This window comes from Camelina sativa, chromosome 10, assembly GCF_000633955.1.
Source record: "Camelina sativa cultivar DH55 chromosome 10, Cs, whole genome shotgun sequence".
NCBI lineage: Eukaryota > Viridiplantae > Streptophyta > Magnoliopsida > Brassicales > Brassicaceae > Camelina > Camelina sativa.
In genome coordinates this window covers 21,258,421-21,272,778 of record NC_025694.1, presented here as the reverse complement: position 1 = coordinate 21,272,778, position 14,358 = coordinate 21,258,421, and the positions used below count along the sequence as shown (strand labels likewise).

The 14,358-nt window shown below is 33.7% G+C and overlaps 2 protein-coding genes and 1 pseudogene across 2 annotated transcripts in view; 2 read left to right on the top strand and 1 right to left on the bottom strand.

The window, feature by feature from the left end:
• Positions 1–473, top strand: part of LOC104719509 (ribulose bisphosphate carboxylase small chain F1, chloroplastic-like) — a 4,466-nt gene extending 3,993 nt beyond the window's left edge. Inside the window, exon 3 of the mRNA XM_010437442.2 lies at positions 75–473. Coding sequence (XP_010435744.1) covers positions 75–314 — 240 coding nt within the window. The 3' untranslated portion in view covers positions 315–473. The remainder of the gene's footprint in view (positions 1–74) is intronic.
• Positions 6,250–9,064, top strand: LOC104720572 (annotated as a pseudogene).
• Positions 11,027–11,660, bottom strand: LOC104719508 (the record flags this gene model as incomplete). Its single annotated transcript, XM_010437439.2, has 1 exon — positions 11,027–11,660. A coding segment is annotated over one exon (462 nt), but the record flags the coding sequence as incomplete, so codon positions are not given.

The following is a 14,358-nucleotide window of genomic DNA, read 5'->3' as shown; positions in this document are numbered from 1 at the left end:
AAAAAAAAAAAAAAAAAAACAATGTGAATCGCCCAATACCAATTGAATTGAATGGTTTTCTGATGTGTGTACAGCACGGATTTGTGTACCGTGAGCACGGAAGCACACCCGGATACTACGATGGGCGGTACTGGACAATGTGGAAGCTTCCATTGTTCGGATGTACTGACTCTGCTCAAGTGTTGAAGGAAGTGGAAGAGTGCAAGAAGGAGTACCCTAACGCCTTCATTAGGATCATCGGATTCGACAACACCCGTCAAGTCCAATGCATCAGTTTCATCGCCTACAAGCCCCCAAGCTTCACCGGTGCTTAATTCCCTTTCTAAAACATTCATATAAATTATCTCTACTCATTTCATTTCCTATTGTCAGTGTTTTTTTTTTCTGTTTCTGAGACATTTTCTATATCGGATTGTCAAATGTCTGATTTATAAATAATGTAATTTCTATATCTCTGCGTCTTGATTTTTATTCCGATGGTCGATTAGGTTTCCAATATTTGTTACGATATGACAATTAACGAAAGAGAATTGAAGAAAAAAACTTATTGTTGGATAACGTTAGTAAGAAAACATTGTCACATAGAGTGTAAAATTTAGAAAGTATCATTTATCGTTAGATGTTAGAAAGTATCATACTCGGTTTATGTAGAGTTTCATACACTAGTCATCATCATTTTTATTTTCACAAGTTTCCTATGATACATACATTTACAATATTCTTGGTAGTTTCTGACGACATATGGATTTATATTTTTATTTGTCCAGTGTTTTTAATAGGAACAAAATTTAACTTTTAAATTTATAATTTTTTCTTATATAATATTAAAGTAAATTTCCTTTATAACGACATTGAAACATATGTTTGTAAATCTCAGTCACAGATAGTTAAAAGTTAAAACCATAAAGGAAAGGCTGGTCCACTTGAAATATGTGATAGACACATTTGTGGACGGTGTACCCAGTGCCATACAGAAGATAGGCTTGTGGATAAGACCTCATTTCTAGATTTATGATTAAGACCATCTATCTTATTAATGATCTCAAATATCAGTGTGAAACTTGTGCGTCAAATGACTCTATGTAAACCACAAGAAAAATCATCAAATGAGTAACGGTAGCTTTTGGTTCAAACTTGACTCTTAAAACAAAAAGAAATACTAAAATGAAATAGTCTTTTATTGCCTTTTCTTGGGTCAAAAGAATGTTATTTCTAATTAGAACGTATTCTCTCCTGTTTTTTAAAAATAGAGTTTAGAGAATTGTTGTGCACATGCATAAAAACAATATTTTTTACAAAACCTTATAAACTTTTGTTTTACAGATAAATATTATTATAGTCATTTTAACTCTAGTTAATCGGGACAAAACTGTAAATGTCACATAATTATTATGTATTGGAAATACAAAATATATATTTTGAACATATTTTCTCATACAGGTTTTTCCATAAGTTGGTAATTAAAATTTGTATTTGTCAAAATTTTCCAAAATAAATTGAGGTTTCTTGATTTGATACCATTTTATTTCAATCCATTTTTATAAAGTTTAAAATCAAATAGAAAAGGCTTTACAAAAAAGCATATTATAATTGATAAGTAACCCAAATTGAAAATTCATTTGGCATTCAAAATAGTTTTATTGTTTGGCACTTCAACCAAATTAAATCTGCCAAAAAAAAATGTTCAAATTTAATGTTTGACCATAGTTGTTCCAAACTTATAATTTATTGTTCGTTTGTCTACAGTATCTAAAAACATTTTCTAACTTAATTATGGAGTTGCGACAGAAGTAGAGTCCAAGGGATAACAAATAGAGATTAGAAAAGAGTATTTTTATTTATTTTTAAATTTTGATTTTTGAGAATATAGGTGTTTAGTTGCCAAAAAAAGAAAGAAATAATGTAATACAAGTCCTTGGTTGTTAGCGACATAGAAATGCACAACTTACCGAAAAGATTGGAGAGAAAACAAAAGTAACTACAAATTGATCTTACATGTGAGCAACATATAGCAATGTGGAAGCAGTCGAATTAGCCTTCATAAAACCTTTTCATATTTATCCAATTCCAGCTTCGGGAGCATACTTCTTGTCTGTGTGTATTCGCCGCTTCGTGACTAGATCTGACAACTCAGGAAACTATAGGATTAATTACAAATTTTACGACTAGAATTTACAATATCATCACTTACCGAATACAAAACTTCTTGTAAAACATCGAAACAAAAGCACTAGATAGAGAGTATGTTGATGGGCAGTGGCGGACCCAGACAAAAAAATTAGGGAGGTAATATTTTTAAAGTAATATATCCTATAATTTATATTATACTGATATATCATAAACACTAAAAATAATCATTTTTATAAGTAATTAAAAAAAATTACAGAAAAGCTGTGATTTTGTAAAGAAAATAACATATGCAGAAGAAAAATGATATGTATTTAAGTTAAAATGAAAAGAAAAAAACAATAATGTTGTAATATGAGAGAATCGAACCTAAAACCATATTACCAACAGCTAGAGAATTACCAACTTTGCTGTTGAACTTCTCTAATTTTCATACATAAAACCATATTTGAAGATTTTAACCAACCCTTTTCTTTACTGGGTCCACCATTGTTGATGGGTGCACCTTGCGAACCTCGACTCAACAAAGAATATGCTAAGCTAGATCTTGCTGCCACAAGCCTCCATAGTCTAGTAATTTTAAGAAACCAACCAATGATTAAATTCATAATTCACATCCATAATGCCATTAAAAACTCGAGTTTTAACCATGACACCCAATAAGAACCTAAAGATTCAGACACTAATTCCTTTTTTTATTTGTCAAACAAACGCTTTCAATTAAGTTGAATTGTCAAAAAGAGGTGAGTTCTTACAACTAGATTTAACATAAGCAAAGCAGCATAAAGATAAGAGCTCCATGAGCTTATCAAAAGGATTTTCAACATAAACAAGTTTTACAATATTTGAGAAGTCTATTGGAACAAATGCGGATTCTTCTTTAAAGCCTGGCTACACGGGATCCTCGACCCAAGAGTGGTTATAAATGGCTCTAGCAGATAACGCATTCGAGCTTGTAGAAAAGTGTTCCAATGGGGAACAGTTGGAGGGCTTTTTGCCAACAGGAGAGAGTTCATGAGCATAGGCACAAGTCCTTCAAACTTTTAGAAATAGACTTCATGATTCTAGATAAAGCTACAATCGGGTTTCGTAGAGAATGTTTATCAAACTGTAACAAAGCAGGTGGGTCCTCCCTCACATGAAGCTCAACGCCATGGACGTTAAGGAAATCTACACAAAACTTGTAGTCAGTTTGGCCTTGAGAGTTATCGACAGACCCAAGCTTAAGATCTAGTGGCGATAGATGGGAAGTGGGTTCAATGGGTATAAGTAGCAGGTTCAAAAAAACAGTCGGTTCAGGTTCATACTTATAGCTACACATTGCAAACATCTAACCAAAGCTAATAAAATGGCCTCGACACACAAATCTATCAAACCATTCTAAAGACACCAATGTTCTACTATAGAGGAATCCTCAACTTGACCAAACAGAAGTAGTGGGTGCTAAAGAGGGTGAGCTTGATATAAACTTATCGGCATCGGATCTGGGAGGGTTCATACTCGGTTCAAGGTCAGGGAAAGGGGCAGCGTCTTGATACGCATCATAGCACATAATGTTCGAGACTCCACAAAGCTTCAACCTTAAACATACATATGGTGACTAGTAAAGTGCAATATCCATACGGTTTTGAGGATTGATTAAGCTAGTCTTCTCTAAAAGCAGTGCTTCTATGACCGAATGAGAGACATTTCTCTCCATTATCAAGCAAACACGATTTTGAGAAAAACTAAGCAGATCAGTTGAGAATTCATACCTGGATATGAGCCACAATGGCTTTAATGGGCCACAAAGATAATCGAGGCACAGAAGCCCAGCCTAGTAAACCCTAGGGTTGATGTTGTTGTGTGATGAGAGCAAGACTCGCTGCCGTTCTGTAGGATCACAGTGGCGTGTGGCGATGAAGCACCTTGTTGGACCATCCGCCAGCTTATGAGCTTTCTGTGTGTCGTCGACTTTCCCACTGGAAAAAACACATCTGATGGTCCAAGAGAAGCCCATCAACGAAATTTAGTGGGAAGGGAACAATGGTAGTGCTGATGCTAGTCTAGATGTAGAGCCAAATGATGTAGTGATGAAGTCTTGCTCAGATGTATGAGATGAGGAGCAGTTGGAATGTTTTGAAGCTTCTGTTGCAGGGTTCACGAGCGGGTATGCATCCGAGATATGGTTCAGATTGGAGCTTGTAGAGTAACAATTAAATCTTCCGTTAGTAAAGTAACCGTTAGAAAAGAATACTTTTTGGAGAGTTTCGCTTGAACTTTTAAGAGGAAAGAAATTAAAAGTAGAATAAGAGAACATAGCAAAGCTTCAAAAGATAGCAAAAAGGTTAACCAGGTCTGTCACCCCCTGACGCCGGCGAACAAAGATCTCACTCGCATCGGAAGACATGGGTTGTAAGAGGTTCTCGATTCCCGTGCCTGAGAGTTTTTGTCTAAGAAACAACTTCTATTTTCTTTCTCATTCAGACACTAATTCCAATCACTAACATAACTAAAGATGTCACTCACACCAATTTGATTGCTAAAATATATTACGTTAGCATGGAGCTTGCTTTGAGGTATTAATCAAAGTGCCTATTGAAAAAAAAAAGAAAAAAAAAAGGTCAAAATATGAGCACAAAATATTTAAAACTAGGTTTAAATTTTAATAAATTTGAACCTTCAATAAAATGAAGAAATAAAATACGAAAAATAAGAATTCTATTGCTAATGATGTTCAGTAAACTATTAAGCTTTATGACTTCCTAACTGAAAATCAATTAAAATTAGTGTAAGTTTTTTGAACTTTGATGAACAAAAACAGATTTTCGGTGGATCATATCCTATCCAAAAATCTGTTGTTGTTGTTGTGTCGTCTCTGTGCACATAAGTACAAGTATATGTAGTGATGTTAAATTGGGCCTAACATCCGCAGGTCTTAATGGGCAATGTACATTACTTTTAAACCCAAACCCATTAAGAAATCAAATAATTTTAATTGGGTGTATCTTTTTAAGCCCGTTTATTATCGGGTTTTAAGTAATTTAAATGGGTAGCCCTGGGTAGCCCGATTATTTTTATTTATTATGAATCTTGAGGTAAAACGACACCGTTCAGTACTTAGGGCAATCATTCAATTCTTTTACCATTTTTACCGCCGTATCGGCTTCACCGTCGAAGCATCTTTCTACTCGCGTCCCCTTGCCGGTTACGCCGCCTTGTTCGTTTTTGGTGGTCCTCCTTCTCCTCCAGGCCTCGATCTGAGGATGAGTTTTAAGTTTCGATAAAAAATCTTAAACCTATACAAAGAGATCCGACGACTCCGACGAATCCTGACTTTTACTTCGAGCAAATGAGCAAATCCTTTATGTGTTAATTCGTTTGTTGAATTGGATTTGTGGGTTTTTGAGTTTTTGATATCTAGGTTTGTGTAACGTTGTGTTTTTCATATTTGGGTTTGGTGAAGGAGCTGGAGGAGAACACCGAGACGTGAAGGAGGTGGAGGAGAAACACCTTTCTCAAAAAAGAAACATATATAATGTAAACGGGCCTAACGGCATACACGGGCCTAAGTAATTAAAACGGGTTTTAGACAAACGGGTATCATATTTAAACGGGTTTAAGTGATCATTCAATTAAAAGGCAGGATCTAAACGGGCAGAGCCTAAATAGGTCCGGATTGTCCATTTTAACATCACTAAGTATATAAAACCATCAACAATGGAAGTGTTGAAAAAAAGAAAAAACTGACGTGGATTAAGTTTTGTTAAATTCATTCACGGTTGAATTAAAAAATTTGGGCCCCACAAACACATGCCAACATTCAATTTTTGTTTTTGTTTTTGTTTTTTTATTTTTGACGAAAAAAAAAGAAATATATGAGAGAGACATGTGTTGTATATTTATTGGACAGTGAGATTTTGGAGATGTTTTTCTTATCTTATCATTTCAAATTCAATAATTATATAGTAAATAATTTTTTATAAAATAATTTTTATATCAAAATTTATCATTTTTAAAACTCTATAAATAGAGACTTGGTTCATTTTATTCCGACACAAAAAAAACCCAACATTTGTACTATATTTTTCAAATTCTTCTCTAACAAACTCTTGTTTATTTCACATTTTTTATTTTTTTTGGATGGATCCAAACAACAATTCTATCCAAAATTCTACTAATTACCCTTTTCCATTTCCAAATCCCAACAATTATCCAAATCCTTATTTCAACCAATCCCAAAATATCCCAAATTACGGCTTTCCACCAAATTTTGTAATCCGTCATTCCAAACTATAATCCATATTATGGATCAATGATGCCATATTCATCTCAACCACCTCCTTATTCTTCTACTCCAACGGGTAATGAAAGTGTTCAAGATGTTAGAGAAATTGAATTTCTTGGATTTTTTACGCAAATAACTCTTGGAGGGATGAACAGTGCTGAAGCCACTCTAAATACAGAAGATTCAACTCCAACTCGCCGGAAAAGCCTCAAATGGACAACAGAGCAAAATTTGGTGTTATTGAGTGGATGGATTAAATATGGAACAGACAGCATTGTTGGTAAAAACCAAAAAAGTGAAGCTTATTGGGGTAAAATTACTGAGTATTGTAATGAGCATTGCTCATTTCATCCTCCTCCCGACGGAGCTTCATGCAGAAATCATTACAACTACATGAATCAAAAACTAGGTAAATGGATTGGTGCTTATGATAACGCCAAGCGTTAACAACAAAGCGGCTGGTCGGAGAATGATGTATTGGCAAAAGCGCATGAATTATATTCAAGTTCTACAAAAGGCCAATTCAATTTAATGTCAGAATGGCAAGCTGTTCGTGATCAATCACGTTATGGTAGTCAAGTAGGAGGGAACACTGGATCTGGGAGCAGTGGATCGAAGAGATCCTGTGAGAGGAATGCAAGTGATTCCAGTTTTGTAGGATCTGTTGCTCGTCCAATGGGGAGAGATGCAGCTAAAAAACGGGAAAAAGAAAGGTAAGGGCACAACTTTGGAAGTAGTCAACGAAGAGTGGAATGAATTCAAACAATTCAAGACGCAAGATTTGGAACGATTGGACAAAATAACCATGAGGCAAGAGGAGGCAAACCAACTAAGAAGATGAAGATGTATCTAAAGCTAAGTCAAAAAGAGCATTTTCTATTTTAATAATGTGTGCTTGTTTCGATCTGCTTTAATAACGTGTGTATGTCTCTTTGTATTTTAATAATGTGTGCTTGTTTTTTTCTTATTTAATAATGTTTGCTTGTTTTTTTCCTTCTTTAATAATGTGTGCTTGTTTTCTTCTTATTCAATAATGTTTGCTTGTTTTCTTCTTCTTTAATAATGCGTGTTTGGCTCTTTCTCCGACAATGTAACCCATCATTTTCGACTTTTATCCGAGAATCTAATCCATTTTGTTTTTCTTTTTCTTTAATAATGTGTATTTGGCTCTTTCTCCAACAATGAAATCCGTGACTTTCGGCTTTTATCACAAAATCTAATCCATATCTATTAATTAAGTAAATGTAATGTTTGTTTGGAATCCGATGATATCAACCACTCAATTTCTTATAAATGAAACCTCATTATTTCAGTTTTGTATACCAATAACACAATCCTCATCTTACTAAAAAAATATCAATAACACAATCCTCAATGGATCCATCTGATTTTCCTTTTGATGTTGAAGCTTACAAACGACAGTCAGAAATTGAAGAAAGATACATCGTGAACCGATTTAGAGAGCATCAAAACAAAATAGAAGAAGATTATCCAGGTCGTAGCATGAGAAAATAATTCAAGAGAGATCATGTAGCCGCGAACCAAAGATTGATTGACGAAGGCTTTGTCGATCAACCTACATATGATGATGCAATGTTTCGTCGTCGATTCCGGATGCGAAAACAAGTTTTCCTCCGAATCGTTGGTGACTTGTCAAGCAGTAACAACTACTTCACCCAACGAGTTGACGCAGCCAATAAAGAAGGTATATCCCCATTAGCAAAATGTACCACAGCTATGCGAATGTTAGCATATGGTATGGCGGCAGACGCGGTCGACGAGTACATCAAAATCGGAGGTATTACAGCATTGGAGTGCTTGCGTAGATTTTGTAATGGAATCATACATTTGTATGAGCAAGTGTATCTCAGAGCTCCAACTCAAGATGACCTCCAAGGAATTTTGCATGTCAGCGAGATGCGAGGGTTTCCGAGGATGATTGGAAGTATTGGTTGCATGCACTGGGAATGGAAAAATTGTCCTACGGCGTGGGAAGGTCAATTTACTCGAGGAGATAAGGGAACCACCACTGTTATTCTTGAAGCAATTGCATCTCATGATCTATGGATATGGCATGTTTTTTTTACGTGTCCAGGCACATTGAACAATATCAATGTTCTAGATCGTTAACCAGTGTTCGATGATGTTGAACAAGGAAATACTCCAAAAGTGAACTTCTTTGTGAACCAACGCCCATATGATATGACATACTATCTAGCTGATGGTATCCATCCTTCTTATCCAACTTTTGTCAAATCAATTCGTCTTCCTCAAAGTGAACCAGACAAGTTATTTGCACAACACCAAGAAGGATGTCGGAAGGACATCGAACGTGAATTTGGAGTGTTACAAGCTCGATTTAAAAATCATTCGCGAACCAGCACATTTGTGGGACATAGCTGATTTAGCTATGATCATGCGGTCATGTAGTATATTACATAATATGATTGTTGAGGATGAGCGAGATACATATGCGCAATATTGGACTGATTATGATCAGTCTGAGGCAAGTGGTTCTAGTACATCACAACCATTCTCTACCGAGGTGCTACCTGCTTTTGCAATCATGTGCGTGCTAGATGTCAATTACGTGATTCAAATGTCCATCATGAATTGCAAAAAGATATAGTGAAACACATATTGGCAAAATTTGGGATGTTCCGTTATTAAAGAGGTTTTTAAATTTGAAGTTTCTAAACACAAATGTCCGTGTGTTTGTATTTTCCGAATTTGAAGTTTGTGTAATTTTATTTATTTTAATAATAATAATTTTATTTTTGTTATATTAAAATATTAGCAAAAAATATAAAATTAAATTAAAAAATAATAATGTAATTTTTATTAGTTTTAAATAACTATAAATGTGTTGTTATCAAATTAAGTAAAAATAAAAATAGAAAGTGAAAATTGTGGTGTAAGGTGTTGAATTTTATTAAACAAAACCATTGGAGAGGTTAAAATTGATTTGGATGTTAAATGATTAGATGAAAGAAAGAAAAAATGATGTGCAGTGTTAAAAGTTAAGTGTTAAAAGTTAAGGTGGAAAGTGTCAAGAAAAAAAACCATTAGTGAGCGTTTAGATTTAAATAAATTCACGCCATCTAATTTGCATATCTCTAAAACAAAATCTATTGACGATCATATCTATGTAGTATAGTATATTATATATATACAATATTCACTTTATTAATACTCTATTTGTGCGTAATTTCTAGCATTTTAGTTTTCACATATCTGGTGGAGAAAAGAATTTCAAGTGATTTTTCGCAATGTTTTGATTGTTTTCAACATTGAGTAAAATGGTTATTAGAAGGTTTTAATAGTAAACATGATAAAGACGTTATATTTACAATTTACTCTATTTTTTATTCTCTTTTAAATGATGGGATGTCGAGAGTTCTTTATTCTCATATAGGATAATTTAGAACTCTCTATATACATTTTTAAGTACATTTTGGCTTCTATCCTTTTATTTGTACTTATTAAAAAATTTATTTACAAAACTAATCCCTAAAAATTTTACATATCACTCCAACTAACAAAAATACAGCAGAATAAATATGAAAACAAAAATTATGATATATTTAACCACATCTTCTATTGTGTATTGAAGATTTTATATCTCGGAATCCTTTGCAACAAAAAAAACAACAATTTGATTCCTATTTTGTTTTCCAAAACCTGTAAGTTTTGATTCTTAACGTAAGAAAACTTTGATTCATATTTATTTAAATATTATAATTAATATATATATATATATAAACCTAATAAAATTTTAAAAATATTACGACTATGTAATATTAAAAAAATTAAAATACTATATAATATGGTTATATAGTAGATGGGTTATAAAGATAACATGTGAGAATCAATAAAATATTATTAAATTTGTGCTAATACGGGTTAAATCCTAATTTTATTATTTGTCAACAATATTAATATTAGAACATTGGACATATAAAATTAATTTGATTTAACTATGATTGTGAAAAATAGTTAAATCATTAGGAAAATGTGACTTAATCATAGCGTATAAATGACTTTCTATGTATTTAGATCCTTTATTTTTTGTTATAATAATTAAAATGAAAATAAAATCTCAAACACTAAACAAAACAAACTAAATATAACAAACAAATGGTGATGAAGTATATTGCGGGTTAAAAATTAATATAAACATTTAGCCGTAAACGGTCAGAAAATTTAGTTATTTCTCTATTTGCAAAACATCCAATATTTAACAAAAAATAATATAAAATATAAATAATAATAAAGTTATATGCACGCGAAGTACGGCGAGTTAAAATCTTGTTTAGAATTGGTTTATTAACCTTCATGATGAATCATATTTATTCCTATAATGGTGTTATGAAAGAATTTAATTTTTGTGTTTTTGGCGACTTATGAAATATTTTATTACTAGAATCAAATTGACGGTATAACAAATATGTTGTTAATAAACTCAACTTATTATTCAAACGCCAAATTAAACAACAAGAAGAATACTCAAAAAGTATTATTGTTGTTTTTGATAAGAGCGAGTTTTAATTAACCTCTCCCAAGGGAAATTGAACCGTGGTTTGTTCTTCTCTTTTAGGACTACTAGTTCAAACCCTTCTTGATCTAAAAAACTATCATAAGAACTGTATATAAAGCATAGACCAAACTGAAGTCTCTAAAGATACATTGTGGTTTCGGTTGATATAAATTGATTTTTCAATATCTTATCTTAGCTTTTTAGTTCTTCAAAACTCCTATCAACTATTATCTATGTATAATTTCACCAACACATAATCTTTATAATTTAATTAAACCAACTCTCACCGCTCATCACGGCATCATAACGCCGCCACCATCCCCACCCAAACGCAAACGCAAACCATGTCCACTCCTCTTCATATGTTAATATCTTCGGCCAATCCTCAACCAACTTTGAATTAGGCATTTCCATCTCTTCCTCCATAATCTCCGTCGCACCTTTATCTTTCTCCTCCTTTTCCTTTTCTACAGCACTAACAATAACTTTATTTTGATATTTTTGTGTCTCTTCCTTCTTTCTCATCGACTTCATGATCACCAACGATTTCTTGTGTTTGGGCGGCAGAGATTTCATGCTCTCTTTATGAACACTCATTCGAGCTTTCGCGGTCATCCTCGCATGTTTTGATTGATCCCTTCGAGTTTCCTCTCCCTTTCTTGATCTATTCCTCTCTTTACCTTCATACACCGAACTTACACGAGCTCTCTTCATAGAATCCACGTGCGTTCACACATTTTTTACATAAACGGTGGGTGTTTTATAACTCGGAATAATAGGATAAGACTTAATATCTCCCATTTATAAAACGTGTATTAAAATGTGTCAACATAGATAGACTTGTTACACACGTATGAGTTTCCGACGGCTTTGATATATTTCTTTTTCTCTGTCAATAGTAAGAGCAAAGAATCGAACACAATTTTTCAAAAGAACAAGATTCGATTTACACAAAACTAGGGGAAGATAAAAGAAAAGCTAAAGCTGAAAAGGTGATTAACGTGTGAAGTATATATATGGTTATATAAAAGAAAAAGAAAATTTCGTCAAGAGTAAATCCAGCATTAGTCAATGGTGCTCGAGCGTTTCTATTGTGTATTTTTATTATATGTGCTTTTCTTTTTGTGTACGTGGACATCCATGCATTAATGCATTTACCAACGTAACACTTTTTCGATCGATTGACGTGGACCCTCTTATTTCATGGTTTTTCCTTTCTTTATATTCTCTCTATTAAACCAACAGAAAAATATCACAAGAGTAAACAAAAGACGAAAAAGGCTACAAGCAAACACATTGCTGCTCTTGCTCGCTGAAATTGATCTATCATTTCATAATAATGTGTTTTAAGCCTCAAACAGTGCTTGTCAAGTCTTTCATAATCCAGCTCTACTGTTGTGACTTAGGAAGTATTGCATCCCTTGATTTTGGGCTAAGACACAACACTAAACACTATGTCTATATATGCCAAAGAACCAATATTAAAAATAGGTTTCTGGCTTAATTAAAACACTCAACAGTGGGTAACCTGAACAATATTGTTGGGTAAAAATAATTCATCGACTAACCAACGTGTGACAGTTGCAAAACCATGTGGCCGGTTGTCTAAAAGAGCTAAAAGGTTAATGATGATATTTAACCGGTTGTTAAGAGGGCCGGTTCATTTGATGGAAGGTTGTAAACAACTTCCTAAGAATCATAAACAACCTGCAAAAAGGCCTACCGAATATATAAGAAGCCCAATTATTTATCTTGGAGGATAAACAACCGGACAATCAATTGGAAACTAACCATAAATAAAATAGGAAGTTATCAAAGGAAAAGAAAAGGAAGAAGGCGGTTCCTACAAGGAATTAGGGTTCAGGAACCTTATAAATAAACGATCTCTCAAATAAGGAGCAAGTACAAGAGGCTTAGTAAAACCACAATAACCGACTTAAGAGCAAGATTAGGGTTCTAGTTGATTAGTTGTGGTTTGTTTCTTGTACTTGTTATCAACATCTTGATCAATAAAGAGATACTTTTCGACCTAGATTTCTTGTTTTCCGTAGACTCTCACGAACCGGTTATTTTTGCTCAAACAAATATCATACGGTAAAGCTTTTGTCATTTGTAATAAAGACATCATTTTCAATGAATGACAACTCGAAGCAAGTTGCTGGCAAACTAAAAAATTAGTAGACAAGGGATCAAATAGCAAATGACTGAAAATATTCAAAAAGAAACTATGGTTCTTAATTGGTTTGGTTTGAATTAGTTTTTAAGCCAATTAAACAAAGTCGAACCGAGGTTATATTCCAAGGGGTCTTTGGCAAAAACTATGAGCAAGTTTTGTTCTTCAGAGACTTCATTGTGCAGTACACTTCGTATACAAGTAACCGCTCAATTAGTTGTTGTAGTCTCCCATCATATCCACAATAGCTTCAAAAATTTAGGGACTCTGAGCTGTAAAGGATATGTTGAGAATTGAGTTCTTGATTAAATCTGCAACAAAGAGAAATCAGTCAGTCGAAGAACAAAGAAGAAGAAGCAAAGCTCCCGTGAAGAAGAAAACGTTGTCGGAGAAGAGACAACGTGAAGAGAGGAGTCAAGGGAGGAGAAGAAAGTCAACAAACCATTTGGGTTTGTGTTTTGTGAATTGGGTCATCGATGATGATAAGGCCCATATGAATAAATGTTTAGTTAAGGTCCAACAAGAAGAGTTGTAATAACTAAGTCATAGTTAGAGTATAAGTGAGTTGTTGAATGTGTAAGAGTGAATCAGGGAACTAGAGTTCTAATGAGTAAGTAGAGTAGCTACTAGTGTGGCTTGTGTAAGAGAGTAGAAGTATGGCCTAAGGTATGGGCATAAGTGTGTGTGGCAAGTGGAGAGAAACTACTATATGTATGTGTGCTTGTGTTGTAAGGAAGATATCCTAGAGATCCGAAAATAAAATGTAATCTCTTTGTGTTATCTCTCTAAGTTCTCTAACTTTCTTGTTATTCAATGAACAAAACAGAGTGAGCAAAACAGAGATAGAGAGATGAGAGAAACTGATCTTACAAGTGAGAGTAAGATCTTGAAATGTCAACAGGATAATTCTCTCCCTTATAGAAGATCTTTATCTCCTTCAAACATGGAAAATAGTCCACGAATTGTTTATCATGTGCATCTCTTTGGATGTTCCTTGGAACCCTTTAATATCTAACACTATTACAGGACAAGATGTGAGTGAACGAACCTTTAAAGGCAGTCATAAGCATCCCCGCAATTATCAGTGACATAGTGCAAGAGACCCTGAAAGTTCATAAAGGAGACAATAAGAGATTCAATTCAAAGTAAGAACTTTATCTTTGGCAAATGAGTTGTTTTTTATACCTCAAGGACAAAAGTTTCTACATGTGGACAGTTCCTTAAAAGAACTGGCATCGCTTGCCATCCTCGACT